Source organism: Podarcis erhardii (genome assembly GCF_964252035.2).
Source record: "Podarcis erhardii genome assembly, chromosome: 4".
In the NCBI taxonomy this organism is placed as follows: domain Eukaryota; kingdom Metazoa; phylum Chordata; class Lepidosauria; order Squamata; family Lacertidae; genus Podarcis; species Podarcis erhardii.
This window is the reverse complement of record NC_138508.1, coordinates 2,327,522-2,354,386: the sequence shown is the minus strand read 5'-3', so window position 1 is coordinate 2,354,386 and position 26,865 is coordinate 2,327,522. Positions and strand designations below refer to the sequence as shown.

Genomic DNA, 26,865 nt, shown 5'->3' with positions numbered 1-26,865 from the left:
TCCTTTCAAATCCAAAGGCCCCAAAAGCTCCAGCCTCCACCTGACTCAGATTTGTATCCCAAAAATCATTTGATCTCCACATAGGGTGATCTCTCCATCTTTCATTTTCCAAACCAAGCCAGGCTTCCATCTCCAAAAACTGGCTCCTCCTAGTTGCCATCATGTAAGGCCACAAATTATAATCCACCATTTGCCTCTGTAGGGTTACGGCTCCCCCTTGCATCACTTTAATCACAACAAATTTCTCCTTCTCAGATTCTTCAATTTGTTCAGTTGGAAAAGATTCCTGTGCCGGGTTCTTGTCAACTTCTTTACTAATGCCCAGTTTTGTTCCCAAGGATGAAGCTGCTCTTGAAGCCACAGCTGGGTGCCTGCTAAGCTGGCACTCCCAGGCGGAGGTTTGACCCTTGGAGCCTTGGGGGGCCTGGATGGCTTGGCCCATGGGCAGCCAGCATAGAAGCTGCTGCTGCTGCGGCCAAGTCTGTAAAGGATGCCGTGAAAAGACCCACGCAAAGAGGTTGCTTCAGCTGGAGCTTTGCTTGCAAGGCTACTGCAAATAGCTGCTGTTGTGGATTGAATTCGTGTATTTCCTTAATAAAAACATTTACGTGCCACTAAAATATATTGTAGAAAATAAATCAAAGCAGCTTACCAAAAGTGAAAAGGTAAAAATACAAAACTCAGAATTTTCCAGGCAGAGGGCTGCACTTGAATGCTTCGCGTCTGAGGATGTTTTGCTTTGGTTTTCCCCATGAAAACCCGCTCTGTAGCACTCAGTCGGAGCAAACGTCAGTTGGCATTTGTTCTGGTTGAGCTTAAATACTGTGCTTTTGCAGGGAAAACTTCAGAGCGCAAATAGGGTGCCCAGAGCGTGCTTGGAAAGAGTGAAGTTAAGTGTGGAGAACCTAGTTTCATGTCCTTCTTGTCCCCCAAATTGCTCAGGCAAACCTGCTTTATCATATTGCAAGAGCATGGAAACTCCAGCAGGTGCAGAATGCCGCGGCGTGGATCCTGACAGGGTCCTTGTCACGGGATCACATTCATCCAGCTGCACTGGCTCCCGGTGGAGTACAGGGTCAGGTTTAAGGTGCTGCTTTTGACCTTTAAAGCCCTTTGCGGCCTAGGACCCACGTATGCGGCCTAGGACCCTCCTGGTATGCCCCGCGGAGGACCTTAAGGTCCACAAATGACAACATTTTGGAGGTCCCAAGTTGGTTAGTTCGGTCTCAACTAGGGCCAGGGCCTTTTCATCACTGGCCCCGACCTGGTGGAGTACTCTGTCACAAGAGACCAGGGCCCTGGGGTTCTGCCTGGCCTTTGGTTTATACTCAGTCTGACCCTTATGTTCCCCTCCCCTTATGCTTTTGATCTATGGGCCACTTTTAAAATGAGGCTGCATTTTAAATTGCATTTTAACCTGTATTTTAAATTGGTCCCCCCCCCATTATGTTTTTACTGTAATTTTACTGGTGTTAGCTGCCCTGAGCCCGGCTCTGGCCAGGGAGGCCGGGGCACAAATAAAATTTATTATTATTATTATTATTATATCAGTCCAAGCGGAGCCCTTCAAGTCCAGCCTCCTGTTCTCACAGTGGCCAACCAGATGCCCATTATGGGAAACCCACAAGCAGGATCCGAGCACGAGAGGAACTCTCCCCTCCTGGGAGTTCCAGTAAAGGACATTCAGGTGCATTACTTCCTCTGACTGGATGCAGAGCGGAGCCGCCATGGTTAGTCTCCTCCATGAATTCATCTGATTCTCTTTCAAAGCCATCTAGGCTGGCTTTGGGAGTGAGTTCCATAGTTTGACCATGGCGTCTCTCATTTCAGCAGTGCCCTCTGTGATTGCAAAATATGGCACTCCTGGCCTCTCACCTTCCATTGGACTTCACAGTCGTGTCTCCTGCTGGGGCACTTCAGAAGCTGAAGGTGCAACTGAAGAAGTCAAGCTCCCCTAGATCTGCCTTGGTGCCCGTCCTGCATTTCCCAACATCCAGCTTTGAGGACTGTCCGTCAGTGTTATGCTGTGAGCCCCGCCATTCTATGCTCAGGTTCTATATATGCATAGGTAAATCCCATATATCCTAAAGATGCAACAGTCTCCATTTGCCTTCATTCCAAGGAAACCAAATCCTAGCTAAGCGCTTGGAGATTGTGGTGGTGTGCAACAGTACAGTGGTACCTCGGGTTACAGAGGCTTCAGGTTACAGACGCTTCAGGTTACAGACTCTGCTAACCCAGAAATAGTACCTCGGGTTAAGAACTTTGCTTCAGGATGAGAACAGAAATCATGTGGTGCAGCGGCAGCTAAAGTGGTACCTCAGGTTAAGAACAGTTTCAGGTTAAGAACAGACCTCCAGAACGAATCAAGTTCTTAACCTGAGGTACCACTGTATTTTCATGCTGTTTTATGGAGATCTGTTCAGCAGCTGGGCAAACCTTCACGGTGCTGGTGCCCTCCAGATTTTTCAGATCACAACTCCCAGCAGATGCAACCAACACAGCTGCCCAGGACATCTGGAGGGTGCCAGTTTGGGGAAGGCTGATATACATGACATGAAATCCAGGAACATGTCACAGTTCATGGTGCGGTGCATGTAAGGAGGGAGACTGCACAGGTTACTGGCATTTTCTGGTGAATCAGAAGAGTCATCTGGTGGATGCATCAGAAACGGGCCTGTGAATGCAGCGAGGCAGCACCTGTCTGTGCCACCAAAACCCCTGTTGCTGTGAGAAGAGAAGATGAAGAGCTGATATGATGGCCATCTTCAAATATCTGAAGAGCTACCCCACCTCCAATTTAGTACTTCCCTGATGACTGCTGATATGGTGTTGAGTCGATTTCAGTTTAACTTTTATAATAATAATAATAATAATAATAATTTATTATTTATACCCCGCCCATCTGGCTGGGCCTCCCCAGCCACTCTGGGCGGCTTCCATAGAAAGCAAAAATACAGTAAAATATCACACGTTAAAAACTTCCCTGAACAGGGCTGCCTTAAGATGTCTTCTGAATGTCAGGTAGTTGTTTATTGCTTTGACATCTGCTGGAAGGGCGTTCCACAGGGCGGGCGCCACTACCGAGAAGGCCCTCTGCCTGGTTCCCTGTAGCTTTGCTTCTTGCAATGAGGGAACCGCCAGAAGGCCCTCGGCGCTGGACTTCAGCGTCCGGGCAGAATGATGGGGGTGGAGACGCTCCTTCAGGTATACTGGACCGAGGCCGTTTAGGGCTTTAAAGGTCAGCACCAACACTTTGAATTGTGCTCGGAAACGTACTGGGAGTCAATGTAGGTCTTTCAAGACCGGTGTTATATGGTCTCAGCGGCCACCCCCAGTCACCAGTCTAGCTGCTGCATTCTGGATTAGTTGTAGTTTCCAGGTCACCTTCAAAGGTAGCCCCACGTAGAGTGCATTGCAGTAGTCCAAGCGGGAGATAACCAGAGCATGTACCACTCTGGCGAGACAGTCTGCAGGCAGATAGGGTCTCAGCCTACGTACCAGATGGAGCTGGTAAACAGCTGCCCTGGACACAGATTTGACCTGTGCCTCCATGGACAGCTGTGAGTCCAAAATTACTCCCAGGCTGCGCACCTGGTCCTTCAGGGGCACAGTTACCCCATTCAGGACCAGGGAATCCTCCACACCTGCCCGCCTCCTGTCCCCCAAAAACAGTACTTCTGTCTTGTCAGGATTCAACCTCAATCTGTTAGCCGCCATCCATCCTCCAACCGCCTCCAGACACTTTATATGTTGATATTATTATTTTATACTATTCTAATGATTGTTGAATGTTATTTTTTGGATGGAGTTTTCCTATTTTAAAGTTATGTTTTATTATCACATTTTTGTATTGCATTAGATTGTTATAAGATGTACATTTTTTGTTTCTTCAGCTTGTGAACTGCCTTGAGTATTGTAAGATAGAAAGGGGGTATACAAATCCAAAATGATGATGATGACTGAGGCTGTGTGCACATTGCTATAGGGTGGCAAGATCTCTGCAAGAGACAGTGGCAGGACTCCTGCCCCTTGAGCAACCTGAGCAGAAGAGGGGAATCCACCTGGTGGGGCTTGTGCGACATCTACTTTGACCCTCAGATTTCTACCTCCCATATTGCACAATGTGCACCCTAGATTTTTTAGGAAACCCCCGGAGTGTTCCCTGGGAGAACAGGACTCTGGACTAGATGAGCCATTCTTATGAAGTTCTTCTGCTGCAGGAACATTGCGCCTTGTTGGTTTTCTCTGCTCTTAAATGTTCTATTCTTATTTTGAAATGTGTGTTTGTGCATGAACACATTTATCTCCACATGTGCTTCTCATCTGGAGTGCACAGTTGCCCTGATTTTCAACATAAAATGGGTTCCTTGGAAAATCAGCCCGTTAAGAGGTTGTGCTATTTTGCAGCTCAGAGCCATTCCCTAGAGTTTCAGTGGCCCTCCAGAGATCCTTCCTGTTGTAGATATATAACTGCCCTGAAGCATTTGCTCACCCCAATCCACACAGGAGGGAACGGGAGCAGAAAGCAGGAGAACCTCACGGCCACCACAGCCATCCAATGTGCTCTGGTAAGTGCTGGGATTTTATCTCTCCTCACCATGGGAAGACTGCAGTCTTGTATGCATTTATTTATCTGGGAGCAGACCCCACCAAACATAGGGCAACTTCCCTGTAAATGGTACATACCTGAAGGAGCGTCTCCACCCCCATCATTCTGCCCAGATACTGAAGTCCAGCGCCAAGGGCCTTCTGGCAGTTCCCTCACTGTGAGAAGCCAAGTTACAGGGAACCAGGCAGAGGGGCCTTCTCGGTAGTAGCACCCGCCCTGTGGAACGCCCTCCCACCAGATGTCAAAGAGAAAAACAACCACCAGACTTTTAGAAGACACCTGAAGGCAGCCCTGTTTAGGGAAGCTTTTAATGTTTAAGAGGTTATTGTATTTTAGTGTTCTGTTGGAAGCCGCCCAGAGTGGCTGGAGAAACCCAGCCAGATGGGCGGGGTATAAATAACAAATTATTATTATGATTATTATTACATGCTGTCCCAATCTTGGAGTGGCAAGAGACTCCAGAGGCTCCAAGACCTTAGCCAGGTTCATTTTCCTTGGGATGAAGGTCAGCAGAGACCAGGGTATCTTTAGAAAAGTGGGTTTCATTTACTCTTATACACAACCTGACCATCGGATGAAGGGGCTCACAGCCTCAACACCCCAAGCAGGTCTTGCTTCTCCAGCAGCCGTAGCTTTGGACCCCACACAGAGGAAGCTGGTCTCTGTGTCACCAGCTTCCAGCCTCCTTTCAGCTCAACTCACCCACACTAAAATCTGGCTATTGTTCTCCTGCTGGGGGGGGGGGGAGGGAAAGGCCCACCCATTCCTTCTATAGCACACAGCAACATCTTCTGTTAGGCTTATTGTGATGCTTAACCAGCCAGCCAAATGCATCATCTAGACAAAGCAGCTGGTTTTGCAAGCTTGCTCTCACACATTTAACTCCCACCCCAATACAGAATTCCAAGAGCTGGAAGGGACTCAGGGTGTCATCAAGACTGACCCCCACAACTCAGAACATAAGCATGTGCAGGATTGCATTGCAAGTATTTGGGCAAAGAGCTTCAATGTAAAGCTTCTGCTCTGCCCCTGAGCTTCAAACTTTCTCTCTGCTGGTCAAGCTCCTATCCCTGCCTAGCCATGAAGCTCACTGGGCGGCCCAGGCCCCCTCACCTGCTTCAGGGCTGCTGAGAGGTCATCAAGTGGGGTGGGATTGGGGGGTTGGAAGCGGCAGTTGCATGGGGCTCTTTTGCTTTCTGACAAATCATAGAATCATAGAATTATAGCTAGAAGGGGTGCTGAGGGTTATCACCTTTAGCTATTCTGCCAGTGCCAGGTAGAGCCATTGTTGCTACCAGCCCTTCAGAGTTTGCTCACCTGGACAGGTGGCCCCCATCAGATGGGTTGGCAAGGTTTTTCTCTCTAGGCAAACCCTGTGTCTGGCCTGGTTTAATCCAGAACCCGGTCTAAGCCTCAGAAGCTGGCTTTCACTCTGGAATATGTCTGGTGACAATGAAGAAGGGGTTAGAATCATAAAGCCATAGAATGGTAGAGTGGAGAGGTACCCCAAGCGTCATCCAGGCCAACCCCCTGCACTGCAGGAATCACAGCTCAAGAATCCTTGACGGGTGGCTGAAGTGAAGGCAGGAGGGAGGAGTTGGTAATTCAGGTGAACTGTGCACAAGCAAGCTGCCAGCTAGCTCTGCCGAGGCTCTTTTTATTAGCACAATATGCAAAACCAGTCAGATACATTTTGGACTGTGATCTTTACACATCTTCCAATCCCAAGATCGTGGGGTGGTACAAAGTTATTTTGGCTCCTGTTTCCACCACATCACTTTCCCCCTGAACAGTGTATGAAGAAGGAGACAAAGGTCACAAACAGGGCACAGCAGACCACTAAGAGAGCAAAAGGTTAGATAGAGGGCATGATGTTCAGACAGCTGTGGTTTGTTTGTGGGTGGATGTGTGCTCCACACCCAAAGGTCACAGGGTCAGACAGCTGTGGCTTGTCTGCGGGTGGAAGTGTGGTCCACACCTGGCGGCCATTCCTTCAGGTGGCCACCCAACCTCTACTTAAAAACCTCAAAGGAAGGAGATGTTAAGCCTTAGTCATTGTCTGGAAAGCACATTGTCTGTTGTTCTGTGTATTCATTTGACCACAGGGTGATGTTGGCGTCCTAGCAGCTGGTTGGCCCATGATGCTCACCCTCAATGACAGCAAGTGCAGGCAGCCTACATCCTTCCTTCTGGCAGGCATCTCTGGCCCTGGGGCTGGACCTCAGCCCTGGCTCTACATCCCATTCTGCTTCATGTACCTTGTTGCACTTGTCGGCAACAGCCTGATCCTCGCCGTGATCAAGCTGCATCCAACACTTCATGAGCCCATGTACCTGTTCCTCTCCATGCTGTCCCTGGCAGACATCGGCCTGTCCATCTCCACCTTGCCAACGATGCTCCAGGTGTACGCCTTGGGCTCCAGGGAGGTGGCCGCTGACTCCTGCCTCACCCAGCTCTTCTTCATCCACACCTTCTCCATCCTGGAGTCCTCCGTCCTGCTGGCCATGGCCTTCGACCGCTATGTCGCGATACGGCACCCTCTGAGGTACGTCTCAATGTTGACCAGAGCATGGGTCGGTTGCATCGGTTTGGCCATCGTCATCCGGGGAGTTGGGCTGCACATCCCAGCCCCCATCCTCTTGAGGAGGTTGCCCTTCTGCGAAAGCCACCAGCTCTCTCACTCTTACTGCTTGCACCCGGACGTGATGAAGCTGGCCAGTGCTGACACCTCCCTCAACAGCACCTACGGCCTCTTCGTCCTCCTCTCCACCCTGGGACTGGACTCCTTGCTCATCGTTGTCTCCTACACCTTGATCCTCAGAACCGTGCTGAGCATTGCCTCCTGGAAGGAGCGAGCCAAGGCCCTCAACACCTGCGTCTCCCACTTCTGTGCGGTCCTTCTCTTCTACACTCCCCTCATCAGCCTCTCCATGATCCACCGCTTCTGGAGGAAGGCTCCCCACCACACCCACATCTTCCTGTCCTACCTCCACTTCCTGGTCCCTCCCATGCTGAACCCCATCGTCTATGCCCTGAAAACCCAGCAGGTGCGTAAGGAGATAATCTGGGTGTTCCATCAAAGCACCCTGAGGAAGAGGGGGATGGAGCGGAGACGGAGGTGACTCCCTTGCAGTGCGTCAGTTTGGATGTGAAGGAATGGGTTTCTGTGTAGCAAGTTTAAAACTGACTCAACCCCCCCCCCTTTTGTTCTCTCAAAAGAGAGCACTTTTAAATGCGTAAAACTTGAACTGTTCAGCAAGACCATAATAAGGACACAACTGCATAAACAGTTCTCTCCTTTATCAGGACAGGCAAGGGATGGCCTTGGCTCCCCAGGGGAACAATGAAAACACGTCAGAACTTTATCTTATGTGCTGACCACAAAATACGCGCAAGACCAATGTCCGGGAAAAACGCCAAAAGCATGTTCCCAGAGATTATGACGTCTTCCCAGATAAGAGTAGGAAGAGGAAGACCCTTTTATGGTCAGAAGTACAGGAAGGAAGATCCTTTTATGGTTGAGAGTACCAGAGCAGGAACATATGTGATGTCAACCTGCGTATACAAGTTGACGTGGCTGGGGAAGGAGGGAGAGGGTGCCTGGAGGGTATATAAACTGCATGAAACCTGTCATTTCTTTGTACTTGCTGTGGACTCACCACGCAGGTGCCTTCTGCTATCCAGAGAGCAGAATAAACTCTTTCTTTGAAGCAACCTTGGTGTCATTTTGACTTCTTTCCTCCTGTCCCAGAGCAACGCAGACCCAATCGGTGAACTCCAATAAGGCTACAGATGGTCTGCAGTGGACCCTTTCTCCTTCCTTGGCTCACAGCATCTGACCATGGCCCATCTGGTCCAGCAGCCTGTCCTCCCAGTGGCCAGCCAGATGTCTTCTCCCAGCCTATGGCCTTCCAGGAGAGGCTTGACCCCTCTCGGCTAACCTGTGCCATCTGGGCCAGAGGGTGTTTCCGGCAGAAGAGGGAACCACGAGGAAGGCGGAGACCAGGGATGCACGGCAGAACTTTATCTTGGGATGCTTTATGGAACAGAATTCATAAGCAGATAAACAAAATAAACATTTTCTTCTATGGTAGTCCTCCTAGTTCTTTCTATTTCTGCAGTTCAGAGGCAAGTGTGGATACTTTCGTAGCCAAAATAGTGCCCAAGAAAGAGGTACCAGCAGGTTCAGGGAGGGGTTAGGGTTAGGAGTGCAAAACACACACACACACACAACATCCAGAAGCCTTTACTTTATTCAACATATTGGTTCGTTCAGTGCTTTCTGTCCTGCCCATTCTGAAGCTAAGCTCATTACTTAGACATGGTGTTGTTCTTATATTTATAAGAACATAAGAAGAGGCTGCAGGATCAGGCCAAAGGGGGCACATCTAGTTTAGCACCCTCTTCTCACCACGGCCGACCAGATGCCCCAGTGGGAAATCTGCAAGCGGGATTAGAGCAGAAGATTCTTCATGATTACTTTCTGTATGTTTTTAGTTGTTCTTATTATTACCCGTAAGTCTCCTTTGGTCCCTGACATGGAAAATGGCAAGGTATAAGAAGAAGAAGAGGAGGAAGAGAAGAGTTTGGATTTGATATCCCGCTTAAACACTACCCGAAGGAGTCTCACAGTGGCTAACGTTCTCCTTTCCCTTCCTCCCCCACAACAAACACTCCGTGAGGTGAGTGGGGCTGAGAGACTTCAGAAAAGTGTGACTGGCCCAAGGTCACCCAGCAGCTGCATGTGGAGGAGTGGGGAAGCGAACCCGTTCACCAGATTACAAGTCCACCGCTCTTGACCACTACACCACACTGGCTCTCAAAAAGACATTATTGGACGGCTGCAGATCATGTCCATTCTATACCCTCGGAAGGTTAGGGGAGACCTGCCCCATAACCCCATAGATCTCCGCCTGGGACCCCCAAAGGGAGACTTGCCGGGTTCGCTGCCCCCCTGGCGTTTTATTTTGCATCGCTTTGTTTGACATTCCAATGAAGGTGGTAAACTCCTTTGATGTTATTATGGGTGTGAAATATGTTGGCGGAGGTGTTTATTGGTTTGTATTTGTTTTCATTTGATTATGTGCTTTGTGTTTTTATATCGTAATTTCATCCTGTGAACCCACAAATTTAATGAAGAAATAAATGGATAAAACGAAATGAATTCCCCCCTCTCTCTGCCGATTAAGAGGCAGCTCTGTCCCCGACACCCATCTGGAAAGAGGCAGGGAGGGGCATTGCGGGGGGAGAGTGGCCCTTGGGGGTCTCCCTGGGTGGCCATGTTGGTACCCCCACCCCTTATTCTGGGGGATGGAATCCAGAGCAGGGGAAGGGTCCGCATCCCGCTCTGAGTCTCTCACCCCCAATTTCTCCAGAGTAGGAATCACAGAGAGGGCAACTGGACAGAACTGGGTGGGGAGATGACCGGGGGGGGGGAATTGGGGCATGGGGGGTCAGTCTGGCAGGAGCTTTGAGGATGAAGGATTTGGGGAAACAGTGGGGGTCCCTGGCTCCGAAAAGCACTCCAGCTTCAGGGAGGGGGGCAAAGTGCTACAGAGTCCTGAACCCCCCCCCAGTGGTGCTCAATGTTTCCTCTTGAGTGACAGAGAAGCCCCCCCTTTCCCAGCCCCCCAACTAACAGGAGGTGTTTCTACCCCCCCACACCCAGGCCAGTCCCCTCCCTCCGTCCCAGAGAAGGAGACACAGGAAACCAGGTCAGATGCAGAGGGAGGATTTATTAGAGGGTCAAGCGTCACATGGGGCCTGGAAGGGGAGACGAGCAGGAGGCTGCCGCTTCTCCCTGGAGTGTCTCAGTGGGACCGGCAGGCCAGCGCATGAGCCACCACCCCGACCAGCTTGTGGAAGGCATGGTGGCAAGCAGGGGTGAATTCCTGTCCAAGGGGGGGGGGCAGGAGGGTGCTGAGGACCTCGCCCAGGAGCTGGAAGAGAAAAGGTGATACGGAAGGAGGGGGGGGTACCTTTCCTCTCCTCCTCCTCCTCTGGAAAGCGGGCCCGAGGCGATGACCTCGACGGTGCCCAGTTCCTGAAAACCCCACACTGTCGCACAAGCACCACACTATACCCCTGCACCACACTCTACCCCTTGACCTTATGAAACAATATTCTTCCTTTCATATACGGGCGAAATAAGCCCTTCTTTTCTATGCCTTTCCTTCGCCCTATTTTATTCACGGGTTGACCGTGTCGAACTACATCCTCCATTGACTATAATGGCTGCGCCTCAGCCAATCAAGAGCGTGCATTCCCCTGCAGCAGCTAGCCCAGGGAGCTCTTGCACGCCTCATTTAACCTCCTGACGAGCTGATGACGGCTCCCCGCTGCGAGAACAATGGAACCGAAACCAGCGACCTCCAGCAACCTCGTAAAACTGTCAAAGTCAGGTTACAATGTATCCATTTGTTTCCGTTTCCAATATACAATATACACTTGGCCGGCGAGGCGGCCGAAACCTCCGGAAAATGATATAAAATCAGCCAAAGCTCCGATTTTATCCGTTTTGACATCATTCTACTCTCTCCCCTCTGGACTCCATGTTGCCGCCTCACTGCCATAATCCCCTGAGCGGCAGGTCACGCACTCAGGAAGACCCTAATCTGATCAAATCATTCCGTCAAGCCCTTCCTCCGGGCAATGCCAGGTGATGGGCGATGCATATCTCCGCCATTGTCTTGCCATCACCTGTACTCAGGGAACGTTTATGCATATTTCTTTCTTTCTGCTACCCCTACATTACGGAACTGCTGATCCATGCTACTTCTACGTTACGGAACTGCTGATCCGTGCTACCCCTACATTACTGAACTGCTGATCTGTGTAAACCCCCACCCGCTGTACTGAAGTGCTGATCTGTGTAACCCCACCTTTCTGTGATGTATTCGTGACGTCTTCTGCACTGTATTCTGGGACTTGGAGGGAACTTTTAAAAGTTTATGTCGCCCCATTATCGGGGTTCAATGCCATTTTGAACCTGTTGCGCAATAAACTTTGGATCTCCGTTTATTGCTCCTGTCTCCGGCTGAGCTCATTTCTCCGCTAGGACCCGCGGACTCCGTCCGACGAGCCGGGTGGCAAGGGTAATTCCGCACCCGGATTTTTGCCGTAACATTTGGCGCCCAACGTGGGGCGAGGCGGTTCTCCCGTGTTGCTGACCGGGGGCCCCGAAGTCTTCAGCCGGCACCAGGCCATTTGCCTGGGAAGATCCTTAGGACCCTCGGCCATCTTCCGGGCGGTAATCAAACGCCCCAGGGGTTCAGCCGGGGAGCAAAAGGAATCCGGCCGGCATATTCATCGATCCCGGGATCAACGTTGAAGACTCGTGAGTATAGTAGAGAAACCCAGTGCACTGGTGGATAAGGGGGTTGGAATCTCCTGGCAACTGAATTCTCTGCCCTCTTCTCTATCGATCTCTCTCACCCTTCTTCTCTTGGTCCGTTCGGCGAGAGGTAACGTGGACCACCGCTCGACCCAAAAGGGGGGTTCTGAGCTCTATCTCCTTCTTCTCCCAAACTCTCCAGTCAGCCGCACCAATTAGGGTCCGAAAATAAGACGGAGAGACCCGGCTTGAAAAGATAGCCGACTCCCCGCAACGGACATCCTAGTTGAGAGCAAGGGGCTGGAATTCTTTTCCGAACTTCCCGAGCGCCCTTACGGAGGGGGCAGGAAGGGGTCTTGCTGTCTGTATCAATCCCAGCCGCACCGGTCGAGCCACGTAACACGTGAATCGTGCGTGAGCCCGCTTCCGAAAGCAAGGGGGATTTTCCGTTCGAAACTCTATCAAGGGACCACCCGATCTGGCACCACACTACGCGGGCGTTCAGTAGGGCCCCTCTTCCTGAGATTGACGATAGGTAGGAGGTTGCCAGGAGGCATAGCCCAGGGAGGATTGGGCGGGACTCGGCAGAGTGGAAAGGGAACCCCAGGAATTGAAAATAGGAGAGAAAGAAATAAGGAATAGGTAGAAAGAGCTCTCAAAACCCCTTATTGAAGATCCCCTTACCCCTAAGCAACCCCTAACGACCTCCCTTCTCCTTTTCTTACCCAGACACGCGTGAATAAAATGGGTACCCAAGCTTCCAAACTAGAGCGGGCTCGCCCCGGGAGGATGGCTTCAAGGAAGCCATCTGAATCCCAGAGAGACCCCGACTCCCCTCTTGAGTTTGTCATCTCTTATTGGAAGTCTATTCCCGGGCACAACTTGCTATCGAGGCAGAAATTAGAAGATCTATGTAGGGAAACCTGGCCGGCCGGAACAGCCTCCGCGAAGCCCGAGTTGCGTTGGCCAACAAGTGGCTCTTTTAATGAAGGCCGCCTGAAATACCTAAGAAACTATTTGATAGAAGAAAAACCCCGTCAACTAGAATACCTAGCCACCTTTGAAACAGTCAGAGGATTGCTCCAAGTTACAAAGGGAGCTACGACCTACCAACTGCCTATCTTAAATCATGGAAGGCCGTCCCTGCCGCCCCCTTACGAAGGTCACCCTATAGATGATTCTGTGGAACAAGCGCTCATTCCCTTCTACTACAGACAAACCGCTCCATCCGCCCCAAGCAACGGTCAGGGCAATGACCAGGATGGTAACGATAGCAGCGAAGAGACAGGGGAACAAGGAGCGCGGGGGGGAGCGAACCAAATAATGACCAGACAACGAACCAGAGGGATGCAAAATGCCACCTCAGAAAACCTTAACTCCCTAACAAGAACCAGGGAGGTACAAAGTGCTACCGCAGAAAACACTAGCCCCTTAGCACGAGCAAGAGAGATACAGAACGCCATCTCAGAAAACATCAATTCTTTGACCAGAGAAATACAAAATGCTACCCTAGAAGGCTCAAACCCCTTAGACAGACCTGAAGGGGCCCCGGGAACGTCCAGGCAACCGGACTCTACAGCCGTCCAGATGCCCTTAAGGGCTTTGCCAATCCCGCCGTTGCAGCCAGACGGACCCCCCCGAATGGTATATACCCACCAACCATTCTACACGGCGGATTTAGTAACCTGGTCGAATCAAATGCCATCATTAAGAGACGACCCGGATAAATGTCACCGCCAGGTCAGCGCGATATTTTCGACCCATAAACCGACCTGGCCAGACGTTCATGTTCTTTTGAACGCGCTTTTCAATGAAGCCGAGAAAGCGGATATTTTAACCAAAGCTGGCGAAGCGATTGAACTCCCAGATTACCAGACAGGTCGCCCGGCAGGTCTAGAAGCACTCACGGCCCAATGCCTCCGCACCGAACCAACATGGGACTACAACACTACAAATGGGATATGGTGCCTAAATTTGTTTAAAAAGGCGATTTTGGACGGCATTAAGGCCGCCGGACAACGCACCGTCAATTGGACGAAAGTCCAGACCGTGCTTCAAGGGGCAAATGAACACCCGTCTGATTATTATACGAGATTAGTGTCCGCCATAAAGACCTGGGGAGGAATAGATCCAGAGAACTCGCAGCACGAAGTAATAGTGAAAGGCTTCTTTAAAGATCAAGCTTGCCCTGATATTAGGAAAGCCCTAAACTTGCAAATAGGGTACGATGGAAAGAGCATCAGCGAAATCCTCTCCATCGCTAAATCAATATATAACTCACGAGACGAGAGGAAGAAAAAAGATCCCAAACCTGAAGTTGAACGAGTCCTTGCCCTCAGCATGGAATTAAACTCTAACAGGGGCAGGGGTTTCGCCCGAGGAAGGGGAACACGGGGAGGAGGGTCTTCCAATCCCCATAGACCCTGGGGACCTACTACCAGCGGATGCTTTTATTGTCAAGAAGAGGGACACATTAGAAGGTTCTGCCCCTACCTCAATAACACGGTTTACGCTACACCGCATCCTAACGCAACCCATAGATATGGGAACCCACCGCCCGTCGCCTATAACCCTCAGGCGGCTCCTGCCCCCTACAAACCACCGCCGCCTTCAAATGCCCCTACTCAAAACCAAAGACCCCTACCGGGACCAAGGACCCAAATGCCCGCAATCACTACATCCACACACCCGTGGACGAACGCTACAGCACCTCCCCTACACCCCCCTAACCAACCCCCTCCAGATGACCAAGAGAATTATTGACAATTAGAAGGGGATCCCAATCAAACCCAAACAATCTGCCCAATTCTAACGTTGTCCTCCGAAGAACCATTTTGCACTATTGAAATAGACGGCCATCCATACCAGTGTCTATTAGACACCGGAGCTACCTACTCCACCTTAACTGATAGCCACTTGGAACCAAGTTTGGAGACAAGGAAAGTCATGGGTCTAGATGGGATACCCCGTACTTGTCCATTATCACGTCCAACCAAAGTCACCCTCGGACCCCTACTGGCTGAACATACCTTCCTTTTAACGAGCAGCCCAGTAAACCTCTTAGGAAGGGACCTACTTTGTAAATTAAATGCAACCATTAAATGCTCCGAAGAGGGCATCTACTTATACATGCCAGAAGAATCCATTCCCGCTTTCCAAGGGATAATTGAAGAAGTAAAAACTGACAGACAATTTCCGGAACTCCCTCCCGAACTGGAAAGTGACTTGCCCTCCTCTCTATGGGGCACTGAGTCAACCTCAGTAGGTCTCCTATTGTCGGCAGCCCCAGTAAAAATCACCTACAGAACTGATTTGCCTTTCCCATGTACTAAACAATATCCATTGCCCAAGGAAGCCATCGAGGGACTAACTCCTATGATAGAAGACTTCCTAGAGAAAGGTATCTTGATTCCCTGTGCATCCCCATGTAATACTCCGGTACTCCCAGTAAAGAAACCATCGACAGAGGGCGCCCCAGTTCGATACCGTTTTGTACAGGACTTGAGGCTGGTGAACCAATTCGTGATACCCCGCCATCCAGTAGTGGGCAACCCAAACTCCCTCTTGAACGCCATTCCAGCAGAAACCAAATGGTACACTGCTGCAGACCTGTGTTCCGCTTTCTTTAGTATTCCTCTGGACCCAGCTAGCCAATTCCTTTTCGCTTTTACCTGGGGACCCAGTCAATTAACTTGGACAAGATTACCCCAGGGATATGTGGAATCACCTGCAATATTTTCAGCCATCTTACACCAGGATTTACAGGATATCCATCTCCCAGCAAGCTCCGCCCTCTTGCTTTACGTAGATGACCTCCTCCTTTGTTCCACCAGTGAGGAAGCATGTAAGAAAGACACCAAGCATCTCCTTTCGGAATTAGCCAGAAAGGGACATAAAGTATCACCAAAAAAGTTGCAATACTGCAAACAAGAAGTTAAGTACCTCGGGCATATCCTAGGAGTAGGCACCCGAAGCTTAGCAACCGATAGGATCGAAGCAGTCACTAAAATTCCCCTTCCAAAAACTAAACAACAACTTCGAGGATTTTTAGGAATGGCTGGCTTCTGCAGAGCCTGGATCGCGGGTTATAGCGAAATAACAAAACCACTATCCGCAATGACCCGCCAAGATCATCCAGACACCCTAGTCTGGGAAGAAGAGGCATACAAATCTTTTGAACGATTAAAGCGAGAATTGAGGTCCGCCCCTGCCCTAGGCTTACCCGACTACAGGATCCCATTTAACTTGTTTATCCATGAGCAAATGGGGGTAGCCTCAGGGGTATTGACTCAGCCTTTCCGAGACCAAGAAAGACCCGTAGCATACTATAGTCTTCAATTAGACACCACCGCAAAAGGGGCAGTAAGCTGCCTAAGAGCCATAGCCGCCGCCGCGATCCTCCTTGAAAAGGCTCAGGAAACAGTCCTGGGACATGAAATCACCGTCCATGTGCCCCACTCCGTCTCCACCCTATTAACTCTGAGAGGCTGTCATCATTTTTCAAACTCTCGACTAAATAAGTATGAAGCTCTTCTACTAACACCATCAAACGTCACTATAAAGAGAGTTAACTCCCTCAATCCAGCCACCCTTCTTCCTCTTCCCGAGGATGGAACCCCACACCATGACTGCGCGACCATAGTCCGCCAAGCCGAGAAACCCAGAGAAGACCTAGATCACCTACCCTTAGAGAACCCAGACTTAATACTCTATACAGACGGTAGTTCAAAAGTTGTAGAAGGGGAAAGGAAAACAGGATACGCTGTAGTCACGGACTTTGAAGTGGTAGAATCTAATCCGATAAACCCGCAATACAGTGCCCAAGCTGCAGAGTTAATAGCACTCATACGTGCCTGTGAAATCAGTGAAGGCAAGCGAACTACAATCTACACCGACAGTAAATACTGTTTCGGACTAGTCCATACAACTGGGCAGATATGGTTACAAAGAGGCTTCCTAACCGCTGCGGGTTCTAAAATTTCACATTCCGCCTTGGTAGAGAGACTACTGACTGCTATCCACCTACCTACCGCAATCGCAGTGGTCCATTGTAAGGCTCACACCCGTGGTAAAGACCCTATCTCGAGGGGTAACAGGCGAGCTGATAGAGCAGCCCAATCAGCCGCACTCCGCCCCCCTAACAACGAATCAGAATTCCAAGCCTTACAAATCCCACTCAACATAGATCCCACAAAAATTTACAAAGAAGCCCCCGAAGAAGAAAAGACTCTCTGGCGCTCTGTGGGCGCAATCGAACAAAATGACGTTTGGGTTCTCCCTGATGGCAGAACTGTCCTTCCGAAGGCCTGGGTTCCGAAATTAGTGAGGGTCCTCCATCAACGTACACACTGGGGAAAAGGGAGACTGATAGAACATGTTAAAAGATCCTGGTACGCTCCCGGACTTGCAGTCGCAGCCACGACCGCGTCAAAGAACTGTGTTACCTGCAGCTCCTTTAACCCCAAACGACAACCCAGAGCACCGCCAGGAGCCAGGCTATGGGCATTCGTCCCTTTCGAAAGTCTGCAATTAGATTTTATCGACTTACCACACTGTCAGGGTTTCAAACACGCCTTGATCATAGTCGATAAACTCTCCTCCTGGGTAGAGGGATTTCCCTGTAAGAAACCCACCGCCTCTGTAGTGGCCAGGGCCCTCCTACAGGACATTATCCCTCGATTTGGGGTACCCCGTCGACTAGACAGCGACCGAGGAACCCATTTCACAGCTCAAATAGTACAACTGGTGGCCAAAGCCCTACAAATAAAATGGGACCTTCATACACCTTATCACCCACAGTCTTCAGGCCAAGTAGAGCGCATGAACCAGGAAGTTAAAACACAATTAGGAAAGCTATGCAAACTCACTGGACTGAAATGGGTAAACGCACTTCCACTAGTTCTCCACAATATACGGAGTGCCCCAACTGGACCATTGAAACTATCTCCATATGAACTTTTATTTGGGAGACCCCCTCCCATTTACAACACTTTATTTCCACTCTCAGAACTTGAACTAGGAGAAGCAGAGCTCACTAACTATGTTATTCAGCTCCAGACACAGCTACAACGTCTCCACCACTACACGGCCATCGAAGGACAAAACCTGCCCATCGACGTCCAAGCCCACTCCTTCGAACCAGGCGATTGGATCCTTGTCAAGGTCTATCAGAGGGCACCCCTTCAACCAGCGTGGGAAGGCCCCTACCAAATCCTCCTGACATCGCCAACCGCCGTGAAAGTAGGTGAGAAACACTCATGGTTACACCACACCAGGTGTAAGTCATCGCCACCCCCCACGGAGACGGAGGAAGACGTCGGCGACGACTTCACCTTTTCGACCCCTCCCACTCCACCAACTTCATACATCGACGACGACGACGACCAACAGACCGGACCAGATCGGGGCCAGAATCGGGCCCAACAGACCGGACCAGATCGGGGCCAGAATCGGGCCCAACAGACCGGACCAGATCGGGGCCAGAATCGGGCCCAACAGACCGGACCAGATCGGGGCCAGAATCGGGCCCAACAGACCGGACCAGATCGGGGCCAGAATCGGGCCCAACAGACCGGACCAGACACAGTTCCACCCAATTGGACATCCGAGATCGTCCCAGATCCCAACACTATCAAACTACGCTTGAAACGCCTTTGACAGCTCCTTTGACAGCGCGTCTTTGACAGCTCCTTTGACAGCGCGCCCCTGACAGCTCCTTTGACAGCGCGCCTTTGACAGCTCCTTTGACAGCGCGCCTTTGACAGCTCCTTTGACAGCGCGCCTTTGACAGCTCCTTTGACAGCGCGCCTTTGACAGCTCCTTTGACAGCGCGCCTTTGACAGCTCCTTTGACAGCGCGCCTTTGACAGCTCCTTTGACAGCGCGCCTTTGACAGCTCCTTTGACAGCGCGCCTTTGACAGCTCCTTTGACAGCGCGCCTTTGACAGCTCCTTTGACAGCGCGCCTTTGACAGCTCCTTTGACAGCGCGCCTTTGACAGCTCCTTTGACAGCGCGCCTTTGACAGCTCCTTTGACAGCGCGCCTTTGACAGCTCCTTTGACAGCGCGCCTTTGACAGCTCCTTTGCTCCTCTGACAGTCCGCCTCCGACAGTCCTCTTGACGACGCGCTTTTGATAACTCTTCCCCTTTGACAATGCCTCACCATTCCCGCACTTTGATTATGAACCTCTCTTTCATCTCTCTCGTTTATGGAACTTTGGCCCGATCTCCAGCTACACCCATGGATCATTGCACCGGATTAGATACGGATTACCATTTTATGGACTACCATAGAGTCGAAACCGGTGGGAAGTTAAATCCCGCACGAATGGGGGACTTTGACTTTTGCCTCCCAGAGTCCCGGACATTGTTACGCCATTCCTTGGTACCCCGGTTAACTGACAACGATTACTGGGAACTTTTCATCCGGGACAGATATGTACATCGAATTGGGTCAGCAGCAGTTACCCTTGACCATTCCTACTACCGCCTCACCTGTAGGAACGGAACTCATTTCCTTTATGGCAACGGCGAACTCCTGAGGAACCCAAATTGGACCGAAGTCGAAAACGGAGGGGCCGTTTCGTCCTACACCGACTCGACAAACCCCTCTGATAACTTGATTTTCGGATTCCAATGCCTCCTCATGACCCCAAAACCCCGAAAACCCCAACTACAAGGACTTTGCCTGAGAGGATTTTGCTGTCTCTGGAACCTTGGGGTCACCCACGACTGGAGAGGGGCAGAGTATTTAGAAGGGTGGTATCATCCGGCGCATCCCTCACGCTCTCCCACTTGGGATAACGTTGGTCCTCTGAGGTGCGGGGGCATAGCCAAGGACAGGCGACTCCTCAATACCACCGACCCACTTCATCCATTCGGCACGGCACCTCGCCAGCTCGGCATAGATCCCGCCCTTCCGGGGGAGGATCTCCTTTCCTCTTGGGAACAGAACTCTTACATCAAACTTCTTGGGCAGGTGGCTAAAGAGGCACCTTATCCGGAGTGCTGGATATGTGCACACGCACCCAGCCACCTCCAGCAAAGTCTTCCCCTTGTTCCGGTACCTGTGACCACTGAACAGTTCCGGTCCGGAGACGTCGCTTCTTGGAACTTGACTGCCCTGAACCTGACCCACCAATACCTCTACCTTACTGGCCCTACAAAGGGACCCCTGTGTCGCATTTTCACCGGAGAAGGGACTTTCATTGGGTCCAGCACCTGCACCTCCAACATAGAACTCTTACCCACCGGCCATGTCACCGTTACTGATATGACCGGATCCCACACATTCCCAAATCTCACCCTTGCTTGGACTACCGTTATCGGACACCCTCCAACCTGGCAGCCTCAGCCCGCTGACTCCATGCTGTTGCTTGCCTTTGCGTCCGGACGGATGGAATCCTACCTCAGCGGCCTATTCTGGATATGTGGCCATCGCGCATACACCTGGGTGAGCCCACATATGTCTGGTTCCTGCTTTGTGGGGTACATTGTCCCCGGTATAAGGGTAGTCCCACACCTACCCCCTGGAAGACAGAGGAATAAGAGAGAACAGAAGGGGCTGTCAGATCTGTCCGATGTCGCTGCTAATGGGGAGACTGTCGGTCGAGCACTCTTCCCTGCCTATGGGGCCGGCTCTAATCATGTGGACATCCTCCGGCTTACTGACATCCTTCTAAAGTTCATGCAAGAGGCAACCCAAATCACAGATTCTTTGATGTCGGAGCTGTCAGAGGTGAGACAACTTAGTTTACAGACCAGGATTGCGACGGACTTTCTCCTGTCCAGTCAAGGAGGGACATGTGCCCTAATAGGCACTGAGTGCTGTACATACGTGACCGATCAGACTCTGAATATCACCGGACATTTAAACAATATTCACGAACTGGCAGGGAAGCTGGATGAGATACGACATGAAGGACTGTCCGACATAGACTTATGGGGATGGTTACCCAAGCTCGGATGGCTCCGGCAGCTGCTTAAGGTGATATTGCTTACTGCCCTTATTATTGTCCTTTGCATCTCTGTGCTCTGCTGTGCTATACACTGTGTCTCTCCTTGCTGCTCTCTTCTCCGCTGTCCTGCTCCATCCACCCCTCTTACTCTCCGAGCCTACTCTCGTTCTCACAGCGCCCCCGTCTTCCCCGAATATGTGCAAATGAGACACCTGGGGGAAGGGGAGTACGAAATCACAGGGGTATAGGGTGCGGAGAAAGGATTTGCAAGTTCTTACAGAACTTTAATGCAAATCTATCTCCGAATGGGGGACTGATACGGAAGGAGGGGGGGGTACCTTTCCTCTCCTCCTCCTCCTCTGGAAAGCGGGCCCGAGGCGATGACCTCGATGGTGCCCAGTTCCTGAAAACCCCGCACTGTCGCACAAGCACCACACTATACCCCTGCACCACACTCTACCCCTTGACCTTATGAAACAATATTCTTCCTTTCATATACGGGCGAAATAAGCCCTTCTTTTCTATGCCTTTCCTTCGCCCTATTTTATTCACGGGTTGACCGTGTCGAACTACATCCTCCATTGACTATAATGGCTGCGCCTCAGCCAATCAAGAGCGTGCATTCCCCTGCAGCAGCTAGCCCAGGGAGCTCTTGCACGCCTCATTTAACCTCCTGACGAGCTGATGACGGCTCCCCGCTGCGAGAACAATGGAACCGAAACCAGCAACCTCCAGCAACCTCGTAAAACTGTCAAAGTCAGGTTACAATGTATCCATTTGTTTCCGTTTCCAATATACAATATACACTTGGCCGGCGAGGCGGCCGAAACCTCCGGAAAATGATATAAAATCAGCCAAAGCTCCGATTTTATCCGTTTTGACATCATTCTACTCTCTCCCCTCTGGACTCCATGTTGCCGCCTCACTGCCATAATCCCCTGAGCGGCAGGTCACGCACTCAGGAAGACCCTAATCTGATCAAATCATTCCGTCAAGCCCTTCCTCCGGGCAATGCCAGGTGATGGGCGATGCATATCTCCGCCATTGTCTTGCCATCACCTGTACTCAGGGAACGTTTATGCATATTTCTTTCTTTCTGCTACCCCTACATTACGGAACTGCTGATCCATGCTACTTCTACGTTACGGAACTGCTGATCCGTGCTACCCCTACATTACTGAACTGCTGATCTGTGTAAACCCCCACCCGCTGTACTGAAGTGCTGATCTGTGTAACCCCACCTTTCTGTGATGTATTCGTGACGTCTTCTGCACTGTATTCTGGGACTTGGAGGGAACTTTTAAAAGTTTATGTCGCCCCATTATCGGGGTTCAATGCCATTTTGAACCTGTTGCGCAATAAACTTTGGATCTCCGTTTATTGCTCCTGTCTCCGGCTGAGCTCATTTCTCCGCTAGGACCCGCGGACTCCGTCCGACGAGCCGGGTGGCAAGGGTAATTCCGCACCCGGATTTTTGCCGTAACAAAGGGAAGGTGACTCCTTCTGCCAGGGGGCCCATGTGTGGGACAGCCTCTCCCCGCAACAGATCCCACAACAGATTCAACAGATTGAGACTGTATCCTGACAAGACAGAAGCACTGTTTAGGGGGGACTGGGGGCAAGTGGGTGTGGGGGGGACTCCCTGGTCCTGAATGGGGTAACTGTGCCCCTGAAGGACCAGGTGCGCAGCCTGGGAGTCATTTTGGACTCACAGCTGTCCATGGAGGCACAGGTCATTTCTGTTTCCAGGGCAGCTGTCTCCCAGCTCCATCTGGTCCACAGGATGAGACCCTACCTGCCCGCAGACTGTCTCACCAGAGTGGTGCATGCTCTAGTTATCTCCCGCTTGGACTACTGCAATGCCCCGCATGTCGGGCTACCTTTGAAGGTGACGTGGAAACTGCAACTAATCTAGAATGCGGCAGCTAGACTGGTGACTGGCAGTGGCTGTTAAGATCGCTGAGCACAATTCAAAGTTTTGGTGTTGACCTTGAAAGCCCTAAAAGGCCTCAGCCCTGTATACCCAAAGGAGGGTCTCCACCCCCATTGTTCAGCCCAGACTCTGAGGTCCAGCTCCCTTTTGGCGGTTCCCTCACTGTGAGAGGTGAGGTTACAGGGAACCAGGCAGAGGGCCTTCTTGGTAGTGGCCCCTGCCCTGTGGAATGCCCTCCCACCGGATGTCAAGGAAATGAAAAACTAACTGAAATCTGAAGGCAACCCTGTATCAGGAAATTTTTAATGTCTAATGTTTTATGTCCTGTGAGCCACCCAGAGTGACACACACACACACACACACACACACGGCACCCCCAGTCCCCCCCCCCACCAGGCAGCCCCTTGGGGCGGGGGAGCAGCCTCACCCTGAAGTTGAGGGGGTCCATGTGGAGCTTGTCGCAGAGCAATTCACGCAGCTCGGAAAAAGCCTCCTTGACCTCGTGCAAGGAGGGCTGGAGAGGATCCTAATGAGAGGGCAGGCTGGAGAGGTTCCCGAAGAAAGCGAAGAGCCTCTCGCATAAGGGTTACATCGGCCAGCAAGCTGCAGAGAAGGAACAAATGAAGGAAGGAAGAAAAAAGGGAGAGGCATGGAGGGTTATTATCCAAGTGGAAAGAGGAGCACCTGCCCAACCTGCTTAGAGAGGCAACCACCCCTGGCCTTACATGCGAATGGCTTCAACCTCATCAATGACGGTCACATTCATATCGATGGTGATCTGCATCTCGGTCATGGTGGCTGGCTGTGGGCTGTGAGCTTCTCTCGGCTGCTGGAGAAAACCTTCTGGGCTGAGCTGGAGCTTCTTCCAGGGCTGGAGCCTTTTATACCCTGGGCCAAAGCTCCTCCTCCCAGATTTACAGAAGCCGACCTGGTTTCTGATTTGATCTAAGAATGTCCTGCTTTTCCTGAAGACATCCCTATTTTCCCCTGAGAAATCCTGGAGGGTATGGAGTAATGCCACCCCTGTGCCAAGGAGACAAGCAGGTATAAGGCAGCCCCAAAGGAGCGTCTCCACCCCCATCGCTCGGCCCGGACATTGAGGTCCTCCTCCTCCGGTGATTCAGCTACAGGGTACCAGGCAAAGGGCCTTCTTGGCAGTGGCTCCCTCCCTGTGAAAAGACATCAGATGTCAACCTGGGTGGCCTGAAAGACGGACTAGGCAGATTCATGGAGGAGAAGCTCTAATGGCTCCTAGTCTGGCTGGCTTTTCTCTCCCTCCACCATCAGAGGCAGCGATGCTTCTGAATCCCACTTGCAGGAAACAGCGTCAAGGGAGAGGCTCTGGGGCTCCAATCCTGCTTGCCCCTTGGGGTCCAGGATCCTGGACTCGATGGGTCTCCTTTGGCCTGACCCAGAAGGCTCTGACTTTTCTCATTCCCAGTCTTAAGGAACCTTGGGAAATGGAGTTCTGTGAGGGAGCACTAGGAATTTCCAAGAGAACTTTCAGCAGACATTCTAGACCTTCAAGTCCCTAGAATTCTGCAATATTCTCAAGCCAATAAAACTTGGTTGTGTGTATTAGCCCAGACTGATTCAGGTGACCTTTCAAGGGGCGCAGAATCATCTTTCTCCTGAGAAATGCCTGCCTGTGGCCTCAACGTTTCTGGTTGTATGACTTTGGGTCACTTTAGAAGTCTTCAATTCTTTCGTCATTCCTGCCCCCTTTTGTACACCTGTTCTGCTTCAAAGCCCATATTCTGAGCTAAGCTCTTGCTCAGAGATGGCGAACCTGAGGTCTTCCGGATGTGGTCTGACTCTGCTTCCCATTGGCAGGCAGTGGGCTCCCAATCCTTGCCCTTGTTGAACCTCCCTGTCTTCCTAACCCTGCCGCTTCCAACTCTCCCTCTGCTGTTCTCTCCCCACGCTGTCAAACCTGAATGTGAGCTCCCTGGGGCAGAGTCCTGTCCTACATTCCAAGGGCCCTCAATTGATACATGGTGAAGTAATAATCATCATCTGTAAATGCACTTAATTATCCTCAGTGGGCTCAATTATCCTCAAGAAACACGTAATTGCATCTCTGTTTGCAATGCTTTCTTGGGCCCTGGTACAGATCAGGGCATGTGGCCAGGATTGCCCAGGGCCACCCCTGTCATTGGGAGTGAGGTGGCTGCTTCAGGGGCAGATGCTGGGCTGGAGGACACAGGGGTGAGGCATCATAGGACAAACACAGCCTGCCACCCCCAAGCTGGCTTGCTGCCTTCAGGTGCAGGAGAGAACATTGTCCCATCTCCAGCACTGAAGACAAAGATTCAGCTTCCAGTTGAATCACGGGAGCTGCAGTTTGTTAAGTATTGTGGCTCTTTGAGGGGGTAAACTACACTTCCCTGCAGTCTTTGGGGGAAATCATGTGCTTTCACTGTACGTTGAGCACAGAGTCTTAGAAGATTTGGGTTCCCCCATCCTTGCTGAGGATGGGGACAAAACCCATCACCCTCATGCCCTGGCTGACCACCATCAGTAACAGAGCACTGGGCTAAATGGAGCTTGGTCCAATCTGACAGGGCCGTTTCAAATTTCCCAGGAACTCGCCTTAAAGCCCTGCCAGAGGTATCTATTTCCCTGTGGTGGGAGTTACCTGTGAGTAAGACCCATCAAATTCAAGAAGACATCCCTCTAGCTAGACACGCCGAGAACTGCACTGTTACTTGTTACCCTTAAATCCCATTTGTATTGACAAGTGCTGCTAGAGAAAGCAGCGATGGAAGGGGGTGTCCTTTGCGGAGTCTAAAGGATTCACCCAGCACACGCTTGAGCTCATGGGGAAAGAACACATGCCCCCCCCCCCGACCGTGGTTGAATTCATTCCCCACAACCCAAAGGACAGGCTGTCCCCCAGACGGCACCAAGCAGACAACTGAGCAGATCTCCCACTGAAGATTCATCGTTGCTACCAACCTTGGGGCGTGTAAAAGTATAAAAGTGTCAGCGGTCTCTTAACAGAAATATAAACTCAAGAAACCTACTGCACCTGAGGTTATTTAGTGCAAGGAGCAGAAGTGATTTGCAGGTGATTTAAGTTTCTGGTGTTGATGCAATCGTAATTCCTTGGCAAAAGCAAATAAAAACATTAGTGGAGTACCCGATGCATTGCAAGGCAGAAAAGACCCTCAACGTTGATATGAAAAGCACTTGCATTGGGTTTCTATGTCCTGTTCCTGCCTGGTTTTTTGACTGACCAGTTCCCAGATGCAGGGCTGGGGAAAGTTCTGAACAAAACAAAACCAGAAACACTTTCCTGTGAGAAAACAGCTCCAAAGGTCTTGCGCATGATCAGGGCCTGAAAGCTGCCCATCCATCAGCTGTCTTCCTCTTTTGGCAGAGGGAATTGCTAGCCTGATGGACGGCCCTCTTATCATCAGAGAAATGGTGGAGGGTATGTGATCCTGGCTGCTGAAGATGGCTGGAAGGTCGTTTGTCCCGTCAGCTGGATGAGCTGATCTGCAGAGCAAAGAGGGGCTCTCTGGGCCGTCTATAACTGAGGATCTGGGCTTGAGTTCCCCAACTGAAGTGGAAGGTAAGCCAGAGCAGTTGCTCTTTTGCTCAGCCTGTTAGATATGTCAGCAGTCTGTCTACTAGCATTTTGGAAAAGATGCTGCGATTACTGAGACCCAGCATAGGTTTCCCCAAAATAAGTCATCCAGACCAATCTGATTTCTTTCCTTCTTTCTTTTTTCTCTTTTTGGACGGAGGTACAAATTTGGTGGATCAGGGGAATGCTGTGGACATAGTGTATCTTGAATTCAGTAAGGCTTTTGACAAAATCCCCCATGATATTCTAGCGAGGAAGCTGTTAAAATGGAGGTTGAACAAGGTAACAATTTGGTGGATTTGTAGCTGGTTGACTGACCGAACCCAAAGAGGACTCCTTAATGGTTCCCCATCAACCTGGGGAGAAGTGATAAGTGATGTGCGCAGTGTGCTGTCCTGGGTCTGTTGTTGTTTGACGTCTTTATAAACGATTTGGATGA

General features: G+C 50.9%; 1 protein-coding gene across 1 annotated transcript; it reads left to right on the top strand.

Moving 5' to 3' along the window:
* Positions 1-6,753: 6,753 nt before the first annotated feature.
* Positions 6,754-7,753, top strand: LOC309341157 (olfactory receptor 51G2-like; the record flags this gene model as incomplete). The annotated part of the gene is made up of 1 exon (XM_081860676.1): positions 6,754-7,753. One exon carries the CDS (start codon positions 6,754-6,756, stop codon positions 7,732-7,734), a length of 981 nt encoding a protein of 326 aa, XP_081716802.1. The 3' UTR covers positions 7,735-7,753.
* Positions 7,754-26,865: the final 19,112 nt, after the last annotated feature.